The sequence below is a fragment of the Ascaphus truei genome, chromosome 2, assembly GCF_040206685.1.
Source record: "Ascaphus truei isolate aAscTru1 chromosome 2, aAscTru1.hap1, whole genome shotgun sequence".
Classification (NCBI taxonomy): Eukaryota; Metazoa; Chordata; class Amphibia; order Anura; family Ascaphidae; genus Ascaphus; species Ascaphus truei.
The window spans coordinates 137,637,185-137,651,397 of record NC_134484.1 but is presented as its reverse complement, the minus strand read 5'-3'; the positions used below and the strand labels follow the sequence as shown (position 1 = coordinate 137,651,397).

General features: G+C 40.3%; 1 protein-coding gene across 3 annotated transcripts in view; it reads right to left on the bottom strand.

Moving 5' to 3' along the window:
• SMCHD1 (structural maintenance of chromosomes flexible hinge domain containing 1) overlaps positions 1-14,213 on the bottom strand; it is a 130,062-nt gene that overhangs the window by 48,385 nt on the left and 67,464 nt on the right. For all 3 annotated transcript variants that reach the window (XM_075585265.1, XM_075585263.1, XM_075585266.1), the window contains exons 18-26: positions 13,919-13,996; positions 13,697-13,816; positions 13,288-13,432; positions 11,288-11,384; positions 8,994-9,066; positions 7,449-7,588; positions 5,071-5,205; positions 3,349-3,576; positions 637-785 (exon numbers count right to left, since the gene is read on the bottom strand). In XM_075585265.1, coding sequence (XP_075441380.1) covers positions 637-785; positions 3,349-3,576; positions 5,071-5,205; positions 7,449-7,588; positions 8,994-9,066; positions 11,288-11,384; positions 13,288-13,432; positions 13,697-13,816; positions 13,919-13,996 — 1,165 coding nt within the window. The remainder of the gene's footprint in view (positions 1-636; positions 786-3,348; positions 3,577-5,070; positions 5,206-7,448; positions 7,589-8,993; positions 9,067-11,287; positions 11,385-13,287; positions 13,433-13,696; positions 13,817-13,918; positions 13,997-14,213) is intronic.

Below are 14,213 nucleotides of genomic sequence, written 5' to 3'. Positions count from 1 at the left end.
CTTGTATATAATGTATACCCTGCTCATTATGTAACTGTATTTGTAAACATGTATTATTTGTCATAACTCTGTGCCCAGGACATACTTGAAAACGAGAGGTAACTCTCAATGCATTACTTCCTGGTAAAATATTTTATAAATAAATAAATAAAATATATGATGTCAGAAAACATTCCTAGTGGATGAAGTTATGTTCTTGGCCTTTATAATGAATACTTAAAATAGGAGTTGCTTATATTCATTCTCCTCTCCCAAGGAGTCCAACGTAGACATACTGTAAACACATTGCTTCATGCTTAAGAACATCAATAAATTGTTCTTAATAAACTAATTTATACCACAAAAACCAAATGCATCCGGTAGGCAAACACTTGATTTTAATTATTTTGAACTAAGGATTAAAATAAATAAATAAATAAATAGTGAGCTTTTGCTTTTGTTTCTCAGTGACTTCAGTCATTTTTTGCTGGTGTAGGTACAGTCCAACGCACAAACATATACTAAAATTGCAATAAAATGAAAGATCTCAGATGCGGTAAAACATTTTCTACCATTCAGCAAATAGAGATGACATTTTTAAATGAACCAAACTGTCACCGGGAACTAGTAAATGTGTTCTAATATAATAACACGTACTTGATTGTGAAAGCACTTTCCAAAGATATGTGATAATCGTGATAAGACACTTGGCAGTATCGGACATCCTTCACTGAAGTTGGAACTTGAACATCAGGTAAAAGTCCTTTAACCAAGTTCTCCTTGAAAACTTTGGGTATCCAGTTAACCTAAGTAACAATGCCAAACAAAAAGAAGCTCGAGATGAAGCACTGATGCATAATAATTGAAAAGGTATAAACAACTGTACTCTGTACTAGGACAAATATTGTTTTCTTTTAATCAGATTCCGCATGTTTTATTACTCCCCGTGGCTTATTGTTTTCTGGTCACATTTTTCTCCAAATGTTAAAAATAAGGCAATTTATGTAAAATGATAAAGTGAAAATGAACTTTCTTTCCTCATTTTCTATCGCAACTACATACATTATATATTAATAATGTTCACCATCCTGTAACCTACATGAGCAAAAAGATTTCTGTAAAATATTTACCAGTTTATAATCGTTATAAATAGGCATAAATTAAACAAATTAAAAATATACAGCTCAACCCCGTACGCGGTTTCAGCATGGACCCCGAATTAAAAAAAAACCAAAACACACTCACTACACACACAGCACCAGCACCCTGCACACACTCACAGCACCCTGCACACACTCACAGCACCCTGCACACACACTCACAGCACCCTGCACACACACTCACAGCACCCTGCACACACACTCACAGCACCCTGCACACACACTCACAGCACCCTACACACACACACACTCACAGCACCCTACACACACACACTCACAGCACCCTACACACACACACACACACACACAGCACCCTACACACACACACACACACACACACACACACACACACACACACAGCACCCTACACACACTCAGCACCCTGCACACACACTCACAGCACCCTGCACACACACTCACAGCACCCTGCACACACACTCACAGCACCCTGCACACACACTCACAGCACCCTGCACACACACTCACAGCACCCTGCACACACACTCACAGCACCCTGCACACACACTCACAGCACCCTGCACACACACCCACAGCACCCTGCACACACACCCACAGCACCCTGCACACACACCCACAGCACCCTGCACACACTCACAGCACCCTGCACACGCACACACAACACTGCATACACTCACAGCACACTGCACACACTCACAGAACACAGCCACCCCCCCTACCTTTGATGTCACAGCCCACCTTTGGGGGCATCGTGGGGTTGCTGGGGGGGGAGGAACGGTGCAAGGATGGGGGATTGGCACGAGGCAGGGGAGTCAGTGCGGGGATCAGCGTGAGACTGGGGGGGGGGGGGGGCGGTGCAGGGATCAGTGCGAGGCTGGGGGGTGGGAATAGGTGGTGGTGGGGTGGGGGGCTTGAGGATAGTTGCGGGTATCCGTGGTTGGATGGTGCGGAGCTGCTGAGGGGAGTGTGGGGAATGCTGCTAGGGGACATGTAGGGCTGCCGGCGCCTCACTCCACCTCCTCCCCCCTCCTCCCAATCGGGCGCGGCGACCAATTTTTTTTAAATTAGCGCGACCCCAGTTATAGCGCGGTCGAATCGGGTGGCCCCCGAGGACCGCGCTATAACGGAGTTGAGCTGTATATAGTAAAATGCTTCCTAGCATTCAGCATCTTATAATGATACACTTAAGATACATGCGAAAAGCATATATTAAAAAATATATAAACACAAATTGAGCTATCATATTTTTGTAATACAAAATGATATGATCTAAAAACGGATACAATGATTAAATTGACAAACAATGCAAACAATTGACAAACAATGCAAACAATTGACAAACAATGCAAACAGATTTTTTTTATATCCTTATATCCTCCTTAATGATATTACATGGTTGTTGATGGCTAGAAAGCTGGAATATATTGTTGATAACCTTCCAGAAGTTCGCTGGATTTGATTTATTCTGGTGAAGATTGTCAGAGTAATATTGTTTTTTTGCATGCCTTGTTTGCCTTCTGCACATATTACGCAGGCATCTGCAGTTATTAAGATCCTTAACAGTGCCAGTTACTTTGTAGCTTTTCCACAACCCATCCCTAAGATGGTAGAGCGATATAAGATCGGTTGTTACCCACGGAAGGTGGGCCCCCCTGTACCTTTATTCTGTGTAGTGCAGCATGGGTATCACAGAGTTTTAATAACTCGGATTGGAAATAGTCCCGGGGTCGGGAATTAATCAATTCAAAAGAAATGTAAAAGTCAAAATTGTAGCAAAATCAAGGTTAGTCTCTCATGATGACTTCAGGTGCTGCTTTAGACGGGAGGGGCTTTACCACCTCCCACTATTGGATTCAGAACGGCAGAGATATAAAGCTCAAAAAAAAACAAAGCATCCAGTAAGTGTAGTATATTTTAATATATGCAATTGAAATGCTAAACCAGCCGCTTATTTGATGCACATATTTCCAGACATATGTCTGTGAGTGCATATAGATTTTCATTATTTCGATTGCATATATTAAAAAGTGCAACACTATTGGATGCTTTGGTTTTTTTGAGCTTTATATCTTTGCAGTTCCAACGTCACATTAAATAGGCTAAGAGCTTATTGAATCTGGGCCACAATGCAACTATTTGTCTGCCTTTGTTTCTTTGGGGCCTCTGAAAGGCGAGTGCTTGCCAATTTATTGTTCTGAAAAGAAAAAAACAAAAACAGTTTGACATGTACCTTGACTTTTTCAGCAAGAGCTGCAGTGATTAGCACTTCTCGATCCCCCTCATCGTACATTTGGAAGATAAGATTTTGCATGACGTCTCCTGCAACCCATTCAATCTCATCCTGGTGTTTAATTTGAATAGCTTTTTGACCATCCACATTTAAGATCTGAAGTTTGGCTACATGGGTGCTAGGTTGAAGTTTTATGGTCTTTTCCACAGCTGGTACTTCTATGCAACTCTGTCAGACAAAATAAATTAAAAAAACATATATCATGTTATAGCCACCCATAGTACCTCCACTCCTTTCTGCATTGGAATGGACACTATCTGCAGACAACGTAGAGCAAGCTCTTTATCTTTTAGGCCAAAAGTATGTACCTATTGCTGAAACACAGTCCATGTGGAACTAGGCAGCACGTATTACCACTTACATTTTAGTGTTATTGATTTACAAGGCTTAAAGAGTATATGCGCTCTACCAAAAAATGTTTTTGCACCTACCTACCACCTGGCTGAGAAGCAGGGGGGTCTCTGGAGTTGAACCATGTTCATTTCAGCTCCGGGGACCCCCTGCTTCCCGAGATACTTACCTCTATAGGTGGTGCCGGTAGCAGCGCTGCAGGATTCAATGACTAGGTCGTGTGGGCCAATAGGAAGCCGCAAGGGATGACATCACGACTTCCTATTGGGTAACATTTAAAACTCCACCAACCGCAACCGGAGTATATTGGGAAGTAGGGGGTCTTCGGAGCTGAAATTAACGTAGTCCAGGTCTGGAGACCCCCCCTGCTTCAATCCTACAACTCTAAAAAACTAAAGGGAAGCAGGATTGCTGTTTTAAGCAAGTAGTGGCTAAAATGTCAAATATCTATAAAAAAAAACACCGAAGTGCGTGGTGATCATATTTTTAAGCACCAGTAAGGGATTTACTTTTTATTTACAGATATTTTTTGGAACCAGTGTCTCCCGGGTTAAATATAAATAATAATAATAAAAGGTTTAGGGCACAAAGCAAATCACATGATCTTGCATCCATTCCCCTTTGCCCTAAACAGAAGAGACTGTAGCAGCTCTGTGCCAATAAAAAAAATAAAGTCCTTGTTCAGTTGAATACAATAAAAAAAAATAACCCATTGAACAGGGATCAAAAAGGATTTATATCATTTACATTCTTATATAAAAAATAGCAGGTCCCTTTAATGTCCGATTTTTGTTATGAACTTAATAAAATCACCTGGTTTTAACTTTAGCATATCCATTTTCATTACATATTTGGGGATTTAACAATTCAAATTATATTTAAACAAAAAAAAAACCAGCTTGATCGTTTCACACGAAATATGTAGATTCATAAAAGGTAGACTTCAATAAAACATTCAAAAGTGTGATTTAGTCAATTTACAACCACTATGTTTTTCTTTTGCCAATAATACAATTACTAGGTTTCTCATCACATTAATGGTATCTCCAAGTGCAAATGAAATATACTCAAATCACACCCGGTCCATTACCATTTGCGGCTGGAAAACAGGTACAAGTAAATGACTGCATACCAATCCAAGCAGGTATAGTGGGGATAGGATAGTACAAATGAAATGTTTCTTCATGTCAAGTACAACAAATCCTTTTGAAACCCGCTTTGCACCCACATTCCTAAAATCTCAAACTGACACTTTATTTCTTTCGTTATCAACACCCTACACCAGAAGTAAAACAAGCGATTGGTACTTACGGGTATTTGAATCTTTGCTTTCAACAACTGGACCAACTTTATGCTCTGAACATGGACATCTGGCCCAGTCAACATGCCAGATCCTGTGTTGCTGCAGTCCAGAGTGTAGACTGGAAGATTTGGAGCCCCTGAAAACTACATTTGGGGTGCAAAGGGTAAAATGATATGATTAAAAACAACATCAATTGAATGCAGGAGAGCAGTTTTGTCTCAAGCAGAGGTGGGCAACACCAGTCCTCAAGGGCCACCAACAGGTTAGGTTTTCAGGATATCCCTGCTTCAGCACAGATGGCTGTCGTTAACAGCTACCTGCGCTGAAGCAGATACCCTAAAAACCTGGCATGTTGGTGGCCCTTGAGGACTGGAGTTGACTACCCCTGGTCTAAAGGGAAGCAGAAGTCAGCAGCGATCTCTGTTGCAACCCCTCAATTTTTAGATAATTGGAACTCTTGAATAATACGCTCTGCAAACTAGGTGAAGAATAACATCCTGGTCCAAGACTTGGCAGTCATAGTTGGAGTAACATTTTCCTATTAATTTGGGGCTTGTTAGTTACGCAAGTGAAAAATATCAAGCAAAACGGGTCAGGAGAAAAACTTATTTTCTTTCAAAACCTACCAAATGTGATCCTATTGAAAGGGAAAACATATTTCATATCGCACATACATATGTATAAGAGCATCAACATGCAGTTTGTATCCTAATTTTGACAATGCCATTTTTATGCTAGTCATAGTTTTGTGAAAGCCACTGGATGGTTTATAATGTATAACCAACAAGTACTTAAATGTGAGTTCATGAATCTCCCAAACAGAAAAACTTTTCAAAACGGCAAATATCAATATTTTGGAATTGAATTTACACACAATATAAGGGGTCTGTGTATCAAGACAAGAAGTTTGCTTTCACATGCATGAAAAAAAATAAAATAATAAATTATAATGTAATAAGCTTTTATTGGTGCCTGTCAAAGCAGATGGTTAGCCAGGATATTTAAACTACATCCAGCCCGACAGAATTGTTGGTGCTGTGCAAAAGGGAATAAAAGGACAGACAGAAGCAGAATGTTCTGCATTTAGGCTAAGGCCCCGCTCCCTCAGTCAGCGCGCCCGCACTGCAGACAGGCGGCGCGCTGACAGGCAATTGACCGCGATACGCGGTCTGTAGGGAGCCGGAGCAGGGCGGGAGTGGGCGTGGTAAAACTTCGTGAAGATCGTGGTGCCGTCCACCCCCCCACCACCACCCCCACACACAACACATACACACAACACACTTTTTCCCCGCAGCTCCTTCCCTGCTCCCCTCCCAAGCCGCCTCCCATCTAGCTCCTTCCCTCCCCTCCTTGGCTGACAGCCGCGTCAGAGCTGCAAATCACTAGGAGCTTGCAGCATCGGCCGGCTGACGCGTCACAGCACGCAGTCAGCCAAGTAGTAAGGAGCCAGCGGGGACCTCCACATTACAGGAAAGGGGCAGGTGGTCCGCTGCCGCGCGGCCGCACAGACCGCCGGAAGCAGCGGGACCCAGGCCTTAATAATGCGTCTTCTGCTGGCCAAAGACAAAACAGTTAATACACATGGATTTCCTACTCGTATTTTGTTTTAGCGCTATGCTGCGTTTTATCATTAATAATTTCAGTCTGGATTATACTTTAGCAAAATGTAGTCTTATTTTTATTTACAAATTAGCACAGCAACAAGTTTAAGAGTAAACATGCACAATAAATAAATACATGCCGCTGATGCTTTTATGGAACCTCTCTGTTGATAGGAGCAGTTACATTTAACAAGTGGCAAAGGACATCAAGGGGAAAAAAATTAAGAGGTGGTAGAAAAATATGTAATGATGAGTGCGATGGTGCACAGGGGAAGTCACTATAAGAAGTTTGGTTCTGGGATTCCCCATGGGCTTTATTATAGAGAAAATAACATGCATACTATATTTACAAGCACACTTTAGATGGGTAGGATTACAAATTACAGCTCAACCCCGTTATAGCGCGATCCGTTACAACGCGAATCCGCTTATAGCGCGATGCACGCGTGGCTCCCAATTTATCGTATGTATGAATACTTTACAACACGATTATTGATGTCTTAAATACTGTATTGTACAACGCATACAATTGTACATTATTTCTAACGCGATCCGCTTATAACGCGATGTGATTTTTTGGACCCCAAGCATAGCGTTATAAGGGGGTTGAGCTGTATATAACCAAAGCAAAGTAATTTACGCAGTTACATTCATAGGACATTTCCTGCATGTCACACACGGCTGTATTTCATCCTACTGCACCATATTACATGTTTTCTTTTATACTAAAATGGTCACAAAACATTGCTACTTTCAGTGTGTGCCAATGTGGTAAAGGAATTCACCTTGCACTGAACAATTAGTTTTGGTTGAGCGGTTACATTTCCTGCTTCATCCAAGACTTCAATCTGGAAAGGAAAAGCATTTCCATTCTCTATAACGAGAACATCAGATATTGGCTTCACCTTCAGCAGCTGCGGCGGTCCTGTGAGGGGAGTTGGAAAACAATCATTCATACCTGAAGGGGGCTTATAAGGGCGCGCTTAAAGTACCGGCGACGCGACCGATGACGTCACCCGTCGGCGAAAGTTATAATTTGATTTTAAGCGACGCCGCTGGCGACAAGGCCAGTGACATCAAGAAAGGGGGCGGGCCACGGTCTCTGATTGGTTTAGAGACAGTCACATGTGGTCGCCGTTGCGCTTTCTGTGGAGTCAATGTATTTGTTTTGGAGCGACGTCGCGGCGCCAGGCACTATAAGCGCAACCTATGAATCACAAACACCATTAGTGGCACACGTTACAGTGCACACGCGTTATTCAGTACTCGAGATGGTGGTTAGGTGAACAGCCTGTATTGATCACTGATGGCTATCACAGTTTGGTGAATAACCCCATACATTTACAAATCACATAGCCCATTTCAGATGTTAATTGTTTTTGTATAATTACACATATGCATAACTTTACATTAGCTACTCAAATACATTATTTTCTAGCGCTGTACATACCAGTAGCAGTTCAATTAAGAAATATAAAACCGAAACAGGAAAGATAACATGAGATAATAAATAGGCATCCCAAATTTTCCCAGTCAATCATTTCACAAGCAACTGTAAGTTAAAACACTACCCAGCCATTCACATAATCTCTTCTGAAAGTTAATTCTTAGTCATTAGAAAATGATCTTTTTGGCGGTGCAGATTTCGAGAAGCACGAATAATGCGTTATGAACATCCTGCTGTGTAATAATGTAACATGCCAGGTATACACCGACCTTTCCATTCTTCCAATGCAAACAGGTATAGTTTAAATTAAGGCTGTGTTGATTGAACTACTACATCTCAAAATAAAACTTTACAGTTGGTGAGAACATACCACATAACAATAAAACTACTATTTCAATTATATGAGCCAACTATGCAAGACCACAGTATCTTTAAGGTGGAACATTAAAGCAGAAAGCCCCTGTCAAAATAATAACTATTTTTTAACCCTACCTGACTCAAGGGGTCCCTCAGAGGTTATCTGTGGTTCCCCGCTGTCCAAGGATCCCTCTGGTCCCAAAGAGATTTGCAGCTGCACCTCAGGATACTGTGCCATACATACACTTATAGCACTTACATATTCATATATCAGTGCACAGCAACTGAGATGTATTCTAACATTGTCTGCTGCGATATGTGAATGTAGAAGCACTTTATAAGCATGCTTGGCACAGTATCATGGAGAACAATTGCATCTTTTCATACATTATCACATGTGAGCAGCCAAATTGTAAGCAGACTGCAGTGTCATACACTATAGACCTATGAATTATCTTGAAACGACATGAAACACACATACACACACACACACCCACACACACACACACACACACAATGTACTCACCAGGTAATAACCTTATCTTGAGAATCTGAGAATCCTCTTTTAAACCAGGCAGGATCACCTTCAGCGTGAAATTCTATTGAAAAAGAAAATGATTAAAAGAGCGAATTAAGTAATAATCCCTGAAGAACAAGGCATTAGTGGTCAATATTGCCTTGGCTGGAAGAGTTGAAGGTCCGAGGCGAAGCCGAGGGACTTTAACCGAGCCAGGGCATTATTGGCCAGTAATGCCCTGTTCTGAGGGGCTAAATATAGGCTTTTTTGTAAATATTTTTAATTAAAAAGATGGACTTTTGTACAGACATAGATTTTTTTTATCAACATGATATGCTAAATTTTCTTGTGCTTTTACTGTACTTGTTTAATAAATCGAAATTGTAAATACACTCAAGTCCCTCTATACGCACGTCCACACAATGCAGCCCCCTTGCCGATTCCCCCCTGCACACAATGCAGACCCCCTCTGTACACACACACACACACACACACACACACACACACACACCTTTCTCCTCAGTGTCTCCTATGCAGAGCTCACTAAAGGCAGGGTGGGACAGGAGTCAGTGCGTTGCTGGTGCCTTCTGTCCAATCACCTCCCCTGTCTGAGAGCTGCTCTCACTCGGTATATATGAGAACTCAAAGTTGATTGGCTTAAAAACTTAAACTTAATGCCCGAAATGTTGTCCAATAAGAGATTTCAACAATGCCCGGAATTTCTAACAGTTTAGCTTACAATTAAGTAATAATCCCCAAAGAACAGGGCATTACTAGCCAATAATGTCCTGTTCTGATGGGATTATTACTAGTACAGGCTAAAAGTAAAAAAAAACAAAAAAAAAACACATTTTTAAAAATGATTTAAAAAAAAAAAAAAAAAAAGAAGAAGATAAACACCTTTGCTCTGCAGATCCGCCGCCACTATTATACACACCACAGGCCCCCTCTATACATAATCACACAATGCAGCCCCCCACCCTCTGGACACAGACACACACACACTTCTCCTCAGTGTTCTCCTGTGCAGAGCTCTGTGCAGGCAGGGGGAGGGGCCAGTGTCTTGCTGGTGCCTCCTCTTGCTCGTGCTGGTGCCACCTCCCCTGTCTGAGAGCCACTCTCACTCCATGTATATAAGAATAAAAAACTGATTGGCTGAAAAACTTGGTAGGGTGCCCAAAATGTCTGGCCATTACTGAATGGATAATGGACCCATTGCGCACGTTAATGCAGGGTATGCCTGTATACTGTTTGATCAAAGGAGGATTCGCTTAAATAGTGCAGCATCAAAACTTCAATCCTATGCGTCCTGGGGTTCTGTGTGTGCAATCCGCTTTAATAAAGGTATATGATGTGAGAAAAAGAGAGAGCACTACAAAAAGGGCAAGTGAAAAAAAAGAATACAGAGAAGTGCGTTCCCCATAAAAATAAACATTTATTGGATCACATTAAAAAACAGACACGTGTAGCCCGCCACCTACACATTTCACGCCATAGCGCTTTATTGATGAAGCCATTACATTTTGTAGTGCTCTGCTTTTCTCACATCTACCTGAAGCAGGGATATCCAGAAAACCTGACCCGTTGGTGGATCTGGGCGACTGGAGTGGAGAACCCCCGCTATAGGTATTAAAACCGGTGTCATTGTAAGGAAAAAAAATAGATACAGCCACCATAATGAATCACATAGCTTTAACCAATCATGGTGTCAAGTAAAAACACACGTTTGTGTAGTCACACGAGCCATGACCATTTTATAAATCCAGTTATCCATTTTGTCCTCTGCACAGCTTGTGAAATACTAATGCTAGTCCTGGGGATCCAGACCCGACTTCACATACACAGACAATATACGTTTGAATTTATTTATTAAACATTTGAAGTGCCTCAAATTTTGTTATTTTGTTATTTATTAAACCGTTTCAAAACCAAATGTATAAACAGCTTATGTTGCTTTATGACATATTTGTACATACAATTCTGAGTATATATATATATATATGTACCCTGAAAACACAGAACATAAAACAGCTTGTCAACGTGTTTTTGCTGACGGCAAATTTTTTTTTTTTAAACCATCCAAATATTTTCCTAATGAGATTAAAGGATCAGATTTATGATGGGTTATGTTCAATCCCCAAGACTCCTTTTGAACAACGTAAAAAAAAAAAATGTTTATATACATAATAAGCCATTATATTCTGACGAATAGTTTTAGTAAAATGGTGAATAAATATGATAATTCTGAATAACAATTAATGAACACAATTAGTTCCTCATTTAAAACCCCACACACGGCTCACCTTGCCTTGGCAGTTGTTCACAAGTCCTTTAGCAACTACACCCTTGATGAAGAAGCCAGAGTCCGTAATTAACTCTTCATACTGTACTGTAAGGCCACTGGATGAAACAAGGATAGATACAAACATTGAAATCATCAAGTTGGCAGAAAAGTACAATATTTTTTATAACGGTCCCTTGCTCTAACTATCTATGATATACACGGGTCACCGACATCCCACATTTGATTTAAAATGTCTTAAATATATTATTTTTTACATTTTTAAAACAAAAAAAGTTCAGTAACAATAGCTCCTGGTTTTAGTTATTGCATTCTCTGTGCACTCTCATTGTTTCTATATTGTTTTCAAGCTTTATAGTACATTCTGGATGCCCTATTTTTTATATATATTCACAAGGGTCTGTCCTGGGACATCTCGCTACGCTCTCTCTCTACGTGACCTTATCACATCATTTGGGTTCAAATATCACCTCTATGCTGACAATATTTACTTTTCAATACCAGACCTTATACCCACTGTTCAAAACAAAGACTTTAAATTAGTCTCCTGAATATCCTGGAGGGCTCAGTATCACATGCACGCTGCCTAGGTGTCACATTGGACTACTTCCTCAAATTTTCCTTGCAATTATAAAGATGCTAAAATCTATTAATTTTTGCTCCGTAACAGTGCAAAGATATGCCCTTTTGTCAGTCACTACTGCTAAAAACAACTCATTCCCCCATTCTCTCTCTTGACCTTTGTAACCTTCTGTCTGTCCATCCTGCTTTTCACCTGTCTCCCCTCCAATTTATACTAAACGCTGCTGCTAGAATCGCATGACTCATTTCTAAATCTGTCTCTGCTGCTCTCCTGGCTTCCCATTAAATCCTGTATTACTTGCACAACTCACCTTCTATTTTTGTAAGGCTATACACTACTCTGCCCCATCATATATCTCAGCCCTAATTTCTTGTTATATTCCTGCTCGGCCCTTGCATTCTGCTCAAGAACGTCTTCTGTTAACTCGCTTAGTGTCCAAACCCTTGCCACCAATTCCTCAATATCTGCCAAGCACCTTCTCTCCCCACTCAAAACCTGTCTCAAAACCGACTTCTTTAACCAAGTATTTCAGCAGCTCCAAAGCACTTGACCCTTGTATATGCACATAACACCCCTTCTTACTATCTACATAAGTTCTCACTACATACTGTACCGCTTACATTGTAAGCTCTTCAGGGCAGGGACTCCTTTTCCTCATGTTTACCTTTATGTTTAAAGTGTTTATTCCCATTATGTGTCATATTTTGGTATGCCTATTACTGCTGTGAAGTGCTGTTCACAGTGATGGCGCTATACACACACACACACACACACACACACACACACACACACACACACACACACACACACACACACACACACACACACACACATTTTAATAGTTGTCTAGAGTGTTTCAGAGTTACCCCTGCTTTCTGACACTTAAATGGTTTAACAAACCATTATGGATGTATTTTCATGCATGCATTACAAAATGCAAAACATATTTCTTCTACAATGTTTGTTTGTGAAACTACACAATGAAGTAGTGACACACACACACACACACGTTAAAAGAGGACTAAATCTATTTATAGAGAGGAAGTCTACAAGCAGGATGGCTACACCTAGAGTGGGAGTGAGTGATGTTCTATGTTGCACTCACTTAGAAGCCATCAGTAGCTGCCACTGTACTGTGGTATGCAGGATAAGGACATGATGGGTGGTTTTTATCTAACCAAGTAATGGCAGTTACCGTGCGACTATACGAAGTTCTTTTGAAATTACACACAAGATAAGTTGTGGATGGGTCATTCCTGCTTACGTTCATTCACTGGTTCAACCTGCTATATACAGTATAAAACACACTAAGCGCATAACATTTGTAGCTGTCTATGTCTCAAATAAAAGCATTTGTGAGCATAGCAACAACAGGTAGAATATTTACTCTGAAAAGGAGAGAGAACTTTAAGGATTACCTGGCTTCAAGAACTGGTGTAATGTCCGTCACAGGCGGAGTAGAGTGACCAAATTCATCTTGCAAGTCCAGGGGGATGTTGAAAGGAACGCCAACCCGAAATGGAGGATCCAAAAGACCCACTGAAAATCTAACTGGTTTACCCTCTAGTAATAGAAAAAATAAAAAGTAATAAATCAGGTTACAAATAAATTATAACCATTTGTGTCACAAACAACACAAAAAGGGTAATTCCTTCAGCCACATAATACTCATTATATACATACACAGACATGTCAAATTCCTCTATTATTGAAAGTCGGAAGCTTAAAAAAAAAGTTAAGATAAAGAAACAAAAAAAAGTGTAGATGAAAGGAACAATAAAAGAAAAACAATGAGAGTTATAGAAATTTAGATGATCACAAACTCACCCACAACCTTAAACCGCAGCATTTTACACGGCAGAGGTCTTCCTGCGTAAGTGTCAGCATTACTTTCATTTAACACGACCTGGAGTTTCAAGGAATAGTCCCCAATCTTGGTGATGTTTTCTAAGATGGAACCAAATGGAGAAAGCAATATTATAGCATATAAAAACTAAAACCGGTTTTATTACAAAGAAAAGAGTTAAACATTTAAAGATTTAGACTCACCCATTTTTTTAAACCAGTAAGGCCATTTTCCACCATGTTGACTGATGTGGGAAATTATTTCTTTATCCCCACTTGATGCTTCAATAAAGGAATAGAAGGGAAAATGTACTTAAAAATTCTTCAATTAACACCGTCTCATTCTCTATTTATTGCAAGGATCCCCTTCTTACAGGTGCACTTGCAATGCATTGATATTGTCAAAAATGTCATATGATGAGTGCTGTACTATAATCCTGAACATGGTAATATTAGTAATATAGTAGTCTTGTTTCTGTAAACATTACTCCATAATAAA